The sequence below is a fragment of the Salvelinus namaycush genome, chromosome 15, assembly GCF_016432855.1.
Source record: "Salvelinus namaycush isolate Seneca chromosome 15, SaNama_1.0, whole genome shotgun sequence".
Taxonomy (NCBI): domain Eukaryota; kingdom Metazoa; phylum Chordata; class Actinopteri; order Salmoniformes; family Salmonidae; genus Salvelinus; species Salvelinus namaycush.
In genome coordinates, this window is record NC_052321.1 from 35,569,857 (window position 1) to 35,585,534 (window position 15,678).

Here is a 15,678-nt window from a genome sequence, read left to right on the forward strand (position 1 = left end):
CTGGTTCAGTCTGCTTTCCACCAGACACTGGGAGATTAATTCACCTTTCAGCAGGACAATAACCTAAAACACAAGGTCAAATCTACACTGGAGTTTCTTACCAAGAAGACAGTGAATGTTCCTGAGTGGCCTAGTTACAGTTTTGATTGAAATCTACTTGAAAATCAAGACTTGAAAACGGTTGTCTAGCAATGATCAACAATCAACTTGAGAGAGATTGAACAATTTAGAAAATAATAAAACGGGCAAATGTTTCACAACCCAGGTGTGGAAAGCTCTTAGAGACTTACCCAGAAAGACTCACAGCTGTAATCGCTGCCACAGGTGATTCTAACATGTATTGACTCAGAGGGTTTGAATACGTATATCTAGTCAAGATCTATTAGTGTTTAATTTTTCATGAATTCTTTACAAAATGCTTTTTTGTTTTTTTACCCACTTTGACAGAGTATGTTGTGTAGATCGTTGACAAAAAGTGACAATTAAATCCAATGTAATCCCGCTTTGTAACAACAAAATGTAGAAAAGTCAAGGGGTGTGAATACTTTATGAAGGCACTGTAGAACTAGCTAGTTCTAGCTCCTTTCAAAGAGTAGGGGAACAAATGTTCTCCTCTTTTGAGCAACAACCTCCATATAAAAGAGAATATAAATCATTAGAATGATATTCCCCCTTTGGACCAAACGCACAGCTCTGCCATGAGCTAAGCATGTTCAAACGGGCGAGGAGCACCGAAAGCCTGTTCCCTTTGAAAGTAGAGACAGACAGGGAGAGGAGAGGACCATTGTGGACTGTAAGATGTTTCAAAGACCTAGATGAAACAGAAAGAAACAGGAACGGCATTGCCTTGATTGTGTGACGACAGAAAAATAAAAAAGGACGTACACAACAAAAGAAGCTCGGCACAAATTGAAGAATATTCACCAACAACGCTCAGAGACTCAAGTTACTCGACTCTGAGAACCTAGAAGTTAGTTACTGTACCCTGCAGCCTGTCTGTCTGGATGGAAACAATACCACTCAATAACAGCAACATGGTTTCGATCATTCTATTGTGTTCGCTATATAGCCTACCCTGGTCCAGATCCAAAATTCTAAATAATATCACGGGTCTGGGTCAGATATGACAGTCATGGATTTCGGGTATGTGTAATTTGAATTGACTTGTCCGGATGGACTAGTACAGGTCCGAACGCGACTGCTGCAGTAGAGAGAAATAGATGTAATCATTTTTTGCTGCTGCTCTTGCTTTTCACGACAGTGGCACGTGTAGCTTATTGTTGTTGTTGGCTAATCATCAAAGTGGCAATAGGCTACAGTCATAGAGCCTACATGTGTGGCAAGAGTTAGACATCTAATCAATGGAAAATGGAATTAAAATTACAATTAAAAGTTAAAAAAGGAAAAAGGATAGGCTACAACAACCAAGAGCGAACAGGTAGACTGCTACTTAATATTTTGAATGGAGTTATTCTTGTTTGTAACTGTGTAGGACGAGAAAGCGCATGCCTCCATTAGCCTAGCTAGCTAACATTAGCTAGCTTAACTAGCTTCTCCAGTTTTAATGCAGTCAAGACAGGTAATCATATTTGATGATAAATAACCTAGCTATGGCAGCTATTAGTCCCCTATAGCGCGAGTCGGCTTGGTTGGTTGCGGGCTCTCGTCTCTCTCTCCGTCCTCCCTAGTCACCATGTCACTTGCTCACACTCACAGTAGCCTACATACACAGCACGGCCCCTGCTAGAGCGTCAGCTCTCTCTACCTCCTCTCCCTCACGCTTTATCAGCTCTGGTTAACTTCTTATGGCTGCGGGCAGTGTTGAGTAGCTTGGATGAATAAGCTGCCCAGAGTAAACTGCCCGTTACTAGATTTGGATAGAAAACACTGAAGTTTCTAAAACTGTTTGAATGATGTCTGAGTATAACAGAACTCATATGGCAGGCAAAAACCCGAGAAAAAATCCAACCAGGAAGTGGGAAATCTGAGGTTTGTAGGTTTGCCTATCCAATATACAGTGTCTATGGGGTCATATTGCACTTCCTAAGGCTTCCACTAGATGTCAACAGTCTTTAGAACCTTGTGTCAGGCTTCTACTGTGAAGGATGAGGGAATGAGAGCGGTTTCAACCAGGTGTCTGGCAGAGTGCCATGAGCTCACTCAGGCGCGCTCCCGTGAGAGGTAGCTGTGTTCCTTCTCCTTTCTAAAGACAAAGGAATTCTCCTTCAGTGCATTCTGATGAAGATCATCAAAGGTAAGTGAATATTTATAATGCTATTTCTGACTTCTGTTGACTCCACAACATGGCGGGTACCTGTATGGGTTGTTTTTGTGTCTGAGCGCCGTACTCAGATTATTGCATGGTGTGCTTTTTCCGTAAAGTGTTTTTGAAATCTGACACAGCGGTTGCATTAAGAAGTTTATCTAAAGTCCCATGCATAACACTTGTATTTTCATCAACATTTATGATGAGTATTCCTGTAAATTGATGTGGCTCTCTGCAAAATCACCGGATGTTTTGGAGGCAAAACATTACTGAACATAACGCGCAATGTAAACTAAGATTTTTGGATATAAATATGAACTTTATCAAACAAAACATACATTTATTGTGTAACATGATGTCCTATGAGTGCCATCTGATGAAGATCAAAGGTTAGTGATTCATTTAATCTCTATTTCTGCTTTTTGTGACTCCTCTCTTTGGCTGGAAAAATGGCTGTGTTTTTCTGTGACTAGGTACTGACCGAACATAATCAGATGGTGTGCTTTCGTCGTAAAGCCTTTTTGAAATTGGACACTGTGGTGGGATTAACAACAAGTTTATCTTTAAAATGGTGTAAAATACTTGTATATTTGAGGAATTTTATTCATGAGATTTCTGTTGTTTGAATTTGGTGCCCTGCAATTTCACTGGCTGTTGTCAAGTCGATCCTGTTAACGGGATCTCAGCCATAAGAAGTTAATAAAGTATCTTAAAAATGAACTTTTCTGCTGCTTCCCTCACTCTGATCGGCCCGGGTCTGGATCCGACCAGGTCTAGTATTCTTCGAGTCCGTTCGGAACGGGTCTCTATATTTAGACACATTTATTCTTGCATATTCGTTCCGAGTGAGAAAGCCCCAGGTCCATTTCGGGAATGGGTCCTACTTTTTGAACCCGTTAAGGCCTCGAAGCTCATTACAGGAATGCTAGCTTGAAATTTGTGCAGAGAATTCGAGGGAATAGATGGAGATTATGTACGAGTCATCAGAAAGCCTCCATTAAACTGCACACACACACACCTCAGCCCTGTCCCGTATGCTGTTGTATGCCTCTTGCAGTCGCTCCTGTGCCTCCTGGTCCACACTGGGGTCCTGGGTACGGTTGTGCAGCGCTGCAGCCTCGTCCAACAGCCTCTCCAACAGCAGTGCCTGGCTCTGCACGTCACTCAGCAAGACATGCTGGTGGTCCACCTGGAACACACACATTAGATTACATTATATACTTTCTACCTGGAAGACACACAAGTTAGCTACTGTGTGCATCGGTTTATGCGCGCTCTATAGGAATGATTGGCAGCATTTGAAGGCTAGCTTGATGTAGCTAGGTTTATTATGACCAAACAGCCAGACTCAAAATATGGCAGTACAGTTGGGCTATATTCAGTATCCGTTGGAAAAACGGCCTACCCTCTTCACTCACACTCTAGAGAGTTTCCAGACTGGCTAAACATAGACATTACCATTGTTGACACCCAGGCCAGTGTCAGGTGTGTCCGCTCACCTGCCACAGTTTCTCCTTCACCCCCAGCTGTAGTTCCACCTCCGGCTCCAGACTGCGGCGCATGCGGACCAGCCACATCTCAACCTCCTCGTGCGCCTTCAGGTACTCACTCCAGTGCAGCCACACCCACTCTATCCGGCTGGGAAAGAGAGTAGTAGGGTGGGTTGAAGAGTAAATGTCGACCATAGAAAAACAAAGACAGACCTTAGAAAATGGTGTTGATATGGCCTAAACAAAAACAAGGCCTTCTGCCATGCCATTAACAATCAAATCTTTTTAACTGAAAAAATAGAATGTATTCCCTCATGCATACATTATCCATGGGTGTGTAATATTTGCTGATGTGACAGACAAAACTTTTTAAAAAGGAGACGTATTAATTGACCTGCCCTTTTCAGCTGCCACATAAGTCATTGGAGGTCATGGAAAGTCACAGAGGGGTCGTGGGTTAGCTACCTGTGGCAGTGGATTATGAAGGTGCAGGTCTCCTCCCATGATGCTTTGAGCTCTTTGAGTCTGGCGTGGGTTTTGCTCCTGGTCTCCTGGTCTCCGTTCTGCAGTAAGACCTCAGCAGCCACCAGCACCATGTCCATCTTCACGCGACCCTCATGCTCAGACTCGTGGATTTTCTGTCCACCAATAACACACAGGAGATGCTTGATGAGATCATGAATTTTGGGCTGACAGTGTGGTCAAGCATAGGGTTATGGCGATCACGAAATTGTCAGCCGGTGATTGTCAAGCAAATAAACAAACATTAAGCATCTTCTAGCTTCCACACAGACGACAAAGCATTTAAAAAAGTCTAAAAAATCCATGTAATATAGCCTACAACTTCACAATAAATCCATTATTTATTTTAGACAGGTCTAAAGAAACATGATATGAAGAAAATGTAGTCTATTTCAGAAGAAAATAATAGCATACTCTAAGTTGTCCTTATGTTAGGTTCTGATCTGGCAATGCCAAATGGCTGTGTGCTACACTACAGTAGTTAATTTAGCAGACACGATTTGCTTATAATTATAAGTATAAAAATTTGAGGGAGTGCGGTTAACAAATAGGTACTCCTATATGCTCAATTTATAGTTATGTAATTTTAGGTGTTCTACAAACATTGGGCTATATGTTTAGATTTTAATACATTGTAAGGCTGCATGATGACACTAATGATGATTTGAAAAAAGTATCTTGAAAAGGCATGAGCTCTGCTTTGTTTTTTTGCGCAAGGCTGTACACACTTCAATAGTCTCTCATTCACAATTTGAGAAGCACTTGATAATGCCTCGAATTTCACAGCGGCATCCCCTTTGTGTCTGTAATGCAGCCTAAAAGAATCCATGCCTTTTGCGACCCGGAGTGCTGCGTTGCCTTTCTTTCCGAGTGTGCTGCGCAATCTGAAGCATCTCACAAGACTCTCAATCACGTGATCGGGTCTTTCTCACAGGCTACAAGTGAAGACAGACACATCGGGGATGCAACTGCATGCGTCCTTATCCAATTGCGAGGTGCATATTGAAGATATTGGAAGAACTGTCCAAATTTACTTTTCATCAGCCAACAAGATGAGTAGGCCTAACGAACAGCAAAAGAAGTAGCCTATGTCAATCTACTATCCCCCATAGTACAAAAGTCGACCTATTCTATTCTGTGCGAGAAATACATATTCCAAACAGTGTGGGACAGTTGTGGGATACGATACATCCCCAATTGGTTGTCTTCCTCTCAGGCTTCCATGTCTTCTCCCTGGACCTCCTCAATGTCCACCTCTTGAACATCAGACTCTGAGGCCTCATCTTCACTGTCACTTACCAACCTTGAGGATGGCTCGCTGTCTGGCTCAAAAAGCCTCAAATTTGCCTGGATGGCCACCAATTTTTCAACCCTTGTATTGGTCAGCCTGTTGCATGCTTTGGTGTGTGTGATCACAAACAAGGACCAGTTGCGCTCTGAGGCGGCTGATGTTGGTGGGATTTGGAGGATGATGGAGGCAACAGGGGAAAGAAGTCCATTCCACCAGGTGGCTGATGAGATATGTTGGCACGACTGCCATATTGCATCTCCATCCCAAAGCCCTTTCTTGGAAGTGTACTTTGCCAGACTGCCAAGAACCTTGCCCTCATCCAGGCCAAGGTGGTGAGACACGGTAGTGATGACACCATAGGCCTTGTTGATCTCTGCACCAGACAGGATGCTCTTTCCAGCATACTTGGGGTTCAACATGTACGCTGCGGCGTGTATGGGCTTCAGGCAGAAGTCTTCACGCTTTTTACATTTACATTTAAGTCATTTAGCAGACGCTCTTATCCAGAGCGACTTACATTTAACCTTTATTTAACTAGGCAAGTCAGTTAAGAACAAACTCTTATTTTCAATGACGGCCTAGGAACAGTGGGTTAACTGCCTTGTTCAGGGGCAGAACGACAGATTTGTACCTTGTCAGCTCGGGGATTTGAACTTGCAACCTTTCGGTTACTAGCCCAACGCTCTAACCACTAGGCTACCCTGCCGCCCCTGATGTATTTCAGAACTGCAGTTTCCTCTGCTTGGAGCAACAGTGAAGTGGGCAGGGCAGTACGGATTTGTTCTCTTACACCTGCAAGCAGAGTCTGAATATCAGACAGGATGGCATTGTCACCCTCAATCCGCTATAGGTTTCAGGAGTTTCAGGCTGCTTACCACTCTCTCCCTAAATACATCATCCAGGAGGATCCTCTTGATGGGGCTGTCCATATCGGCAGACTGTGACATGGCCATTTCTTGGAGAGACTCCTCCCCTCCAGGAGACTGTCAAACATGATGACAACACCACCTCAACGGGTGTTGCTGGGCAGCTTCAATATGGTGCTCTTATTCTTCTCACTTTGCTTGGTGAGGTAGATTGCTGCTATATCTTGATGACCCATCACATACCTAACCATTTCCTTGCCTCTCTTGTAGAGTGTATCCATTGTTTTCATGAGCATGAGCAGCACAGCCAATGGGTGTGATGTGAGGGTAGGACTCATCCACTTCAGAACAAGCAGCCTTCATGTTCGCAGCATTGTCTGTCAGCAGTGCAAATACCTTCTGTGGTCCAAGGTCATTGATGACTGCCTTCAGCTCATCTGCAATGTAGAGACCGGTGTGTCTGTTGCCCCTTGTGTCTGTGCTCTTGTAGAATACTGGTTGAGGGGTGGAGATGATGTAGTTAATTATTCCTTGCCCACGAACATTAGACCACCCATCAGCGATGATTGCAATACAGTCTGCTTTCTCTATGATTTGCTTGACCTTCACTTGAACTCTGTTGAACTCTGCATAATGAGTAGACAAATGAGTAGATAAAGCATGTCTGGTTGGAGGGGTGTATGCTGGGCGAATAACATTCAGAAATCTCTTCCAATACACATTGCCTGTGAGCATCAGAGGTGAACCAGTTGCATATACAACTCGAGCAAGACATTCATCAGCATTTCTCTGACTAAGTTCCTCCATTGAGTCAAAAAAACTTCTGATTTCAGGAGGACCATGAGCTGTTGCTATTGATAAGGTGTCTGATTCATCATTTTCACTTCGAATAGAAGAGGGACTTTTGTCAGATGTTGCATGTTGTGAGTGCTGAGGAAACTCTGTGGACTTGGCCAGATGACTCTGCATCTTTGTTGCATTCTTCACATATTATTTGGCACAGTATCTGCAAATGTACGCAGCTTTTCCTTCTACATTAGCTGCAGTGAAATGTCTCCACACATCAGATAGTGCCTGTGGCAGTAAAAAATAAAAATAAAATAAAAATCCACGTACAGATAAATAGTTAAGCAGTTAGATTAAACAACTCCTTTGTAAGATAAAATGTTTTAAAATTAAACATGGAAACAGGTGAATTAACACTTCTCAGTTAGCAGGCTCAAGCAAGCTAAAACCTACATGGTAGCAAAAACTAACTAGCAGAAATTGTTAACAAGTTAGAAATGATTTAAATCACACTTTGCTGTAGGCTACTATTTACAAGTTAACAAAAAAATAATGTATGTCATAAAATATTTTCACCCCACCCAGTATTGTACTCACAACTTACCAGAAAGAATGTAAACCTTGGCTCAGACAGTGTAGTAGTGTGGGCTCAATAGCATCGCATTAGTGTACAAGATCTTGAGAATCAGCTGTACATGTGATGGAAGCATGCACTGTGCATGCAGAAGGAAGAAATTCCATTGAAAATGGGGATAGTTTAACCAAAATATGCCAAAAGACCTAGAATTGCCTTATCTGTGTCCCACAAAAAAAAGGTTCACTGTTATATGCCAACTTTTTATAAATTTAAACAAAATTCCCCAAATTCCAGGGCTTAACTTCCCATTAACAATTTCCGGAAAAATTCCAGAAATTTACCGGAAAGTTTACGGCCCTTTGAAACGCTAACTATATACACTACCAGCCAAAAGTTTTAGAACATCTACTCAAACAAGGGGTTTTCCATATTTGTACTATTTTCTACTTTGTAGAATAATAGTGAAGACATGAAAACTATTAAATAACACATATGGAATCATGTAGTAACCAAAGAAAAGTGTTTGATTCAACTATATTTGAGATTTCTCAAATAGCCACACTTTGTCTTGACGACAGCATTGCTCACCCTTGGCATTCTCTCAACCAGCTTCACCTGGAATGATTTTTCAACAGTCTTGAAGGAGTTCCCACATATGCTGAGCACTTGTTGGCTGCTTTCCCTTCACTCTGCAGTCCGACTCATCCCAAACCATCTCAATTTGGTTGAGGTCGGGGGATTGTGGAGGCCAGGTCATGTGATGCAGCACTCCGTCACTCTTCTTCATAAAATAGCCCTTACGCCGCCTGGAGGTGTGATGGGTCATTGTCCTGTTGAAAAACAAATGATAGTCCCACTAAGCGCAAACCAGATAGGATGGCGTATTGCTGCAGAATGCTGTGGTAGCCATGCTGGTTAAGTGTGCCTTGAATTCTAAATAAATCACAGACAGTGTCACCAGCAAAGCACCCCCAAACCTCCTTCTCCGTGCTTCACGGTGGGAACCACACATGCAGAGATCATCCGTTCACCTACTCTGCGTCTCACCAAGACACGGAGGTTGGAACCAAAAATATTAAATTTCGACTCATCACACCAAAGGACAGATTTCCACTGGTCTAATGTCCATTGCTCGTGTTTTTTGGCCAAAGCAAGTATCTTCTTATTATTGGTGTCCTTTAGTAGTGTTTTCTTTGCAGCAATTCAACCATGAAGGCCTGATTCACGTGTTCTCCCCTGAACAGTTGATGTTGAGATGTCTGTTATTTGAACTCTGAAGCATTTATTTGGCCTGCAATTTCTGAGGCTAGTAACTCTAATGAACTTATCCTCTGCAGCAGAGGTAACTATGGGTCTTCCACTCCTGTGGAGGTCCTCATGAGAGCCAGTTCCATCATAGCACTTGATGGTTTTTGCAACTGCACTTGAAGAAATTTTCAAAGTTCTTGACATTTTCTGGATTGACTGACCTTCGTGTCTTAAAGTAATGATGGACTGTCATTTCTCTTTGCTTATTTGAGCTGTTCTTGCCATAATATGGACTTGGACTTTTACCGAATAGGGCAATCTTCTGTATACCACTACCTTGTCACAACACAGCCAATTGGCTTTGAGGAACAAAATTCCACACATTAACTTTTAGAAACGTTAATTGAAATGCATTCCAGGTGACTACCTCATGGAAGCTGGTTGAGAGAATGCCAAGAGTGTGCAAAGCTGTCATGAAGGCAAAGGGTGGCTATTTGAAGACTCAAATATAAAATATATTTTGATTTGCGTAAACATTTTTTGGTTACTACATGATTCCATATGTGTTATTTCATAGTTTTGATGTCTTCACTATTATTCTACAATGTAGAAAATAGTCAAAAGAAAAGAAAAACCCTTGAATGGGTAGGTGTTCTAAACCTTTTGACCAGTAGAGAGTGTGTGTGTGTGTGTGTGTGTATGTACAATCGAAGTAGGAAGTTTACATACACCTTAGCCAAATACATTTAAACTCAGTTTTTCACAATTCCTGACATTTAATCCTAGTAAAGTTCCCTGTCTTAGGTCAGCTAGGATCACCACTTTATTTTAAGAATGTGAAATGTCAGAATAATAGGAGATAACTACTTATTTCAGCTTTTATTTCTTTCATCACATTCCCAGTGGGTCAGAAGTTTACATACACTCAATTAGTATTTGGTAGCATTGCCTTTAAATTGTTTAACTTGGGTCAAACGTTTCAGGTATCCTTCCACAAGCTTCCCACAATAAGTTGGGTGAATTTTGGCCCGTTCCTCCTGACAGAGCTCGTGTAACTGAGTCAGGTTTGTAGGCCTCCTTGCTCGCACACGCTCTTTCAGTTCTGCCCACAAATGTTCTATAGGATGAGGTCAGAGCTTTGTGATGGCCACTCCAATACCTTGACTTTGTAGTCCTTGAGCCATTTTGCCACAACTTTGGAAGTATGCTTGGGGTCATTGTCCATTTGGAAGACCCATTTGCTTTTGGAAGCTTTAACTTCCTGACTGATGTCTTGAGATGTTGCTTCCATATATCCACATAACTTTCCTCCTCATGATGCCATCTATTTTGTGAAGTGCACCAGTCCCTTCTGCAGCAAAGCACCCCCACAACATGATGCTGCCACCCCCGTGCTTCACGGATGAGATGGGGTTCTTCGGCTTGCAAGCTTCCCCCTTTTTCCTCCAAACATAACAATGGTCATTATGGCCAAACAGTTCTATTTTTGTTTCATCAGACCAGAGGACATTTCTCCAAAAAGTACAATCTTTGTCCCCATGTGCAGTTGCAAACTGTAGTCTGGCTTTTTTATGGTTGTTTTGGAGCAGTGGCTTTTTCCTTGCTGAGTGGCCTTTCAGGTTATGTCAATATAGGACTCTGTGGATATTGATACTTTTGTACCTGTTTCCTCCAACATCCAACATCCTCCAACATCTCCACAAAGTCCTTTGCTGTTGTTCTGGGATTGATTTGCACTTCTCGCACCCAAGTACGTTCATCTCTAGGAGACAGAACGCTTCTCCTTCCTGAGCGGTATGACGGCTGCATGGTCCCATGGTGTTTATACTTGCATACTATTGTTTGTACAGATGAACCAGACTTGTGGAGGTCTACAATTATGTTTCTGAAGTCTTGGCTGATTTCTTTTGATTTTCCCATGATGTCAAGCAAAGAGGCACTGAGTTTGAAGGTAGGCCTTGAAATACATCCACAAGTACACCTCCAATTGACTCAAATGATGTCAATTAGCCTATCAGAAGCTTCTAAAGCCATGACATCATTTTCTGGAATTTTCCAAGCTGTTTAAAGGCACGGTCAACTTAGTGTATGTAAACTTCTGACCCACTGGAATTGTGATACAGTCCATTATGAGTGAAATAATCTGTCTGTAAACAATTGTTGGAAAAATTACGTGTGTCATGCACAAAGTAGATGTCCTAACCAACTTCACAAATCTCTTGTTTTAACAAACTATAGTTTTAGCGAGGGGTTGAAAAACGAGTTCTCATCACTCCAACCTAAGTGTATGTAAACTTACGACTTCAACTGAATGTATGTATATATAAAAAACAATTTAAAAATTATACAGAAGCTTCCCTCGAGGGCAATAAAACTGAGTGAGTGGTGGAAGCATCTGAACGAAAAAGGAAAACTGGACTCTGGTGTCACATACCAGTGTCCTACTGTATTACAGGAGTTAAAGGTGAGGGATCGGTTGAGGGCAGTCATAACAGCCATGTTGGAAAGGACAATATGAAAAGACGTATCTAAGCCTGCACAGTATGGCTCAGACTGGCTGAATAGTGTGAAACACGTCTTTGACCCTCGTTCAGAAGTTAGGGTTTGGTCTCACCTCTTTCCCCTCTGAGCGAATATGACTGGTTAGTTAGGGCTGAGTTTTGCTCACATCATCTCCTAAGACAGTGTCAGTGGTTAGTTGGGGTCAGAGACTGGGAGTATTTGTGAGTATTTTGTATGTTGAATTACACTGGGCTGAACTACACTCCAATGCATTTTGCATCTCCAATGCAAGATACTTTCAAAAGCTGTAATATGCATTTTCAAAATACTTTTCTATACCATTTTTTTCTTCATAGTGGTTCACAATTTTGTGGCCCCCTTTCAGCCTGCATTGGTATAAAATGTCTGAGCGCACTATGTTGTGATAAGAGCATCTGGTAAATTACAGTGCATTCGGAAAGTATTCAGAACCGTTCACTTTTTTCCACATTATGTTACGTTACAGCCACAGGAGGTTGGTGGCACCTTAATTGGGGAAAACGTGCTCGTGGTAATGACTGGAGCGGAATCAGCGGAATGGTATCAAATACACCAAACTTATGGTTTCGATGCCATTCCATTTGCTCCGTTACAGCCATTATTATGAGCCGTTCTCCCGTCAGCAGCCTCCACTGGTTACGGCCTTATTCTAAAATGGATTAAATCAATCTACACACAAAACCCCATAATGACAAAGCAAAAACTGTTTTTTAGGAATGTTTGCAAATGTATTAAAAATAAAAAACAGAAATACCTTATTTACGTCAGTATTTCAGACCCTTTGAATTGAGGCTTGAAATTGAGCTCAGGTGCATCCTGTTCCATTAATCACCTTTGAGCTGTTTCTACAACTTGATTGGAGTCCACCTGTGGTAAATTCAATTGATTGGACAAGATCTTCTGTGGAGATGGGAGAGCCTTCCAGAAGGACAACCATCTCTGCAGCACTCCACCAATCAGGCCTTTATGATAGTGGCCAGATGGAAGCCCCTCCTGAGTAAAAAGCCACATGACAGCTCGCTTTGAATTTGCCAAAAGGCACCTAATGGACTCTCAAGACCATGAGAAACAAGATTCTCTATTGTGATGAAACCAAGATTGAACTCTTCGGCCTGAATGTCAAGCGTCACATCTGGAGGAAAGCTGGCACCGCTCATAACCTGGCCAATACCATCAATACGGTGAAGCATGGTGGTGGCAGCATCATGCTGTGGGAATGTTTTTCATTGGCAGGGCCTGGGAGACTAGTCAGGATAGAGGGGAAAATTAACGGCGCAAAGTACAGAGAGATCCTTGATGAAAACCTGCTCCAGAGCGCTCAGGACCTCAGGCTGGGGGCAACAGTTCACCTTCAAACAGGACAACAACCCTAAGCACACAGCCAACACAATGCAGGAGTGGTTTCAGGACAAGTCTCAATGTCCTTGAGTGGCCCAGCCAGAGCCCGGACTTGAACCTGATCAAACATCTCTGGAGAGACTTGAAAATAGCTGTGCAGAGATGCTCCCCATCCAACCTGACAGAGCTTGAGAGGATCTACAGAGAAGAATGGGAGAAACTCCCCAAATACAGGTGTGCCAAGCTTGTAGAGTCATACCCAAGAAGACTCGAGGCTGTAATCACTGACAAAGTTGCTTCAACAAAGTACTGAGTAAAAGGTCTGAATACTTACGTATAAAAAAATGAAACTGAAATATCACATTTACATTTTTTTTTTTAAATCTAAAAACCTGCTTTTGCTTTGTCATTATGGGGTATTGTGTGTAGATTGAGGGGTAGAAAACGATTTAATCAACTTAAGAATAAGGCTGTAACATAACAAAATGTGGAAAAAGTCAAGGGGTCTGAACACTTTCCGAATGCACTGTAACTATATGTATATGTAAAAATGTATAATTTCAAAGCATGCTGAGTATTACTCTAATGAGCTCCGCCCAGAAACAAGGCCAATCTTATCCAGAGTGACAGTGCATTCAACTAAGGTAGATAAACAACATATCACAGTCAGAGCAAAACGTTTCTCTAACTGTTACTAAGAATGTTGCTGTTCGGCCAGCTACTTGCAAATCTATTTTGGTATTTGAAAATACATGCATTTTAATTAAATACAAAAGTATCTTATATTTTGATACATTGGTCTTTAGAGTATTTTGTAGTTATATTTTGTAAGTGTAATTTATTCCCATCCCTGGTTAGAGCTCTGTGTCAGTGGTTAAGGTTTCACCTCTGTCTCTCTGAGCCTGGCCTGCAGGGCTGCTCGGGGGCCCTGGGTGTTGTCATTGACCCGGAGCCTCTCCTGAACGACATGTATCCAGGACTGAGCTGCCTCCAGGCTATCAATAAACTCCTGCTGCTCCTGCTGAGTCATGTGGGAGCCAGACTGAGGCGAAACACAGAGAGGAGAGAGAGGTTTAGTCTGTATATAGTGCATTGGTAACCGAAGGTTGGTCAGGTGATGGACTGTTGATGGGCTTCTTTGGCACGGCAGCCGAAATAGGAGACTACAGATTGACTGATCAACAAATCACCTTGCATCATAACCAACTACTCATTATTAGTTGTAGATCAGTCAGTCACAATTCACCCACAATTCATCAAATAAGCTATACCCTCAACATGGCCACAAGACAGAAGAGAAATTATACTGCTTCATGTTGTTTCTCTGTGTTACAACCAACTCACAGCTGCGTATTCAGGACGTAAACACTTGAGTAAAACTACACAACAACAACAGGCCTGCTTCTTGGTTCGTCGGTTTCTTTAGAGAAGATTGGCAAATACCTTCCTAGGGAGGATCTACCACAACACATCTGTTTCAAGGAGACACAACCACAAAATAAATTGTTGAACTGATGTTGATCCTCATACTTCAGTCAGTGCTGCATTGTTCACTCCCGGTTTGAAGGAATGGGGCCTTTACGTTATTGCACTCACCGGACAATATAGCATACGTGTGTATTTGCATACTTGCCGAGTGTGTGTGAACATAACATCAATGATACTTGTAGTGTAATAAGGTGTATTTGTCATGATGGCTTAACTCAGTCTCACTGCAGACCTTGTCCTTGTGATGTCTGTAAAAAAATGTTGTGCTTTTAAAAACACAGAAGTCTTTGTTTCTAATAGGTTAAAATCTATTTTTATACTAGGCTAAAGATCTGTTTCTACTAGGCTCCTCTCTCAAGGGGATTGAAATCCTTGACTAGAATCGTGTGCATTGTAGGCCTAGTCATGATAATGCAATGTCAGGAAGGAAAGAAGGGGCGCCTATCCTTGACTAGAATCGTGTGCATTGTAGGCCTAGTCATGATAATGCAATGTCAGGAAGGAAAGAAGGGGCGGTCTGAAGGCACATGGGCACGACAGCTCTCTTCCCCGAAACACATAATATAGTAAAAATGTAAGCGCTATATTAATAGAGAAAGTAAACTTTACCTACGTTTCAAAGCCAATAATCTAATAGACAAAACTTAAAATGTACTTTCAGAGTTAACGGGTAAATTACTCCCCGCCCCGCCATCTGTCGTTTGACAGCTCACGCTTCGTAAACGGACTCGCAACATGATTGATATTTCACTCACTCGCTAACGTTACATTGTATCGCTCCCCAGTAGCTTTATAATTGTATATTGACTGAAACGATTCGAATCTGCAATCTTTGCCGCAAGACTTGATCATTTGCCTGTATCCAAATTACTTTTATGGAAATAGCCCTACGACTGAAACGGCAAGCTATTTCAGGACGTTTTCAAACTTATAATAAAGACTTCGAATTAAAATATATTGGGATATAGGTCTACAAAAGGGAAATGTCTATCCATAATATCATACTACTGAAGTCTGACAACGTGATATTGTGACGATGGAGTCCATAATACGTTTGTCATCATGCTATTTACGGTACAAATATTCATAACATGAACAGCCCTACCGATAACCGAAATAATGAACGATATGAAATTACTTACCGATTCCTGTGCATTGGTGAAAGTAACAGTTAACGTTCCTGTCCACAAATTACCTAATATGCACCGTAAACGTGTAGCATAACGCAGGAAGTGTAGGAGAGGCCTCTGCTATAGCTGCATAGC

The 15,678-nt window shown here is 42.0% G+C and overlaps 1 protein-coding gene across 3 annotated transcripts in view; it reads right to left on the reverse strand.

Moving 5' to 3' along the window:
- syne3 (spectrin repeat containing, nuclear envelope family member 3) overlaps positions 1–15,678 on the reverse strand; it is a 41,130-nt gene extending 25,452 nt beyond the window's left edge. The window contains exons 1-5 of one of the 3 annotated variants that reach the window (XM_039009816.1): positions 15,556–15,678; positions 13,812–13,967; positions 4,222–4,394; positions 3,766–3,904; positions 3,285–3,455 (exon numbers count right to left, since the gene is read on the reverse strand). In XM_039009816.1, the coding sequence (XP_038865744.1) occupies positions 3,285–3,455; positions 3,766–3,904; positions 4,222–4,394; positions 13,812–13,955 (627 nt within the window). In that variant the 5' untranslated portion in view covers positions 13,956–13,967; positions 15,556–15,678. Of the gene's footprint in view, positions 1–3,284; positions 3,456–3,765; positions 3,905–4,221; positions 4,395–13,811; positions 13,968–15,555 lie in introns of those variants that run through there. The other 2 variants (XM_039009818.1, XM_039009817.1) reach the window with 2 other exon arrangements.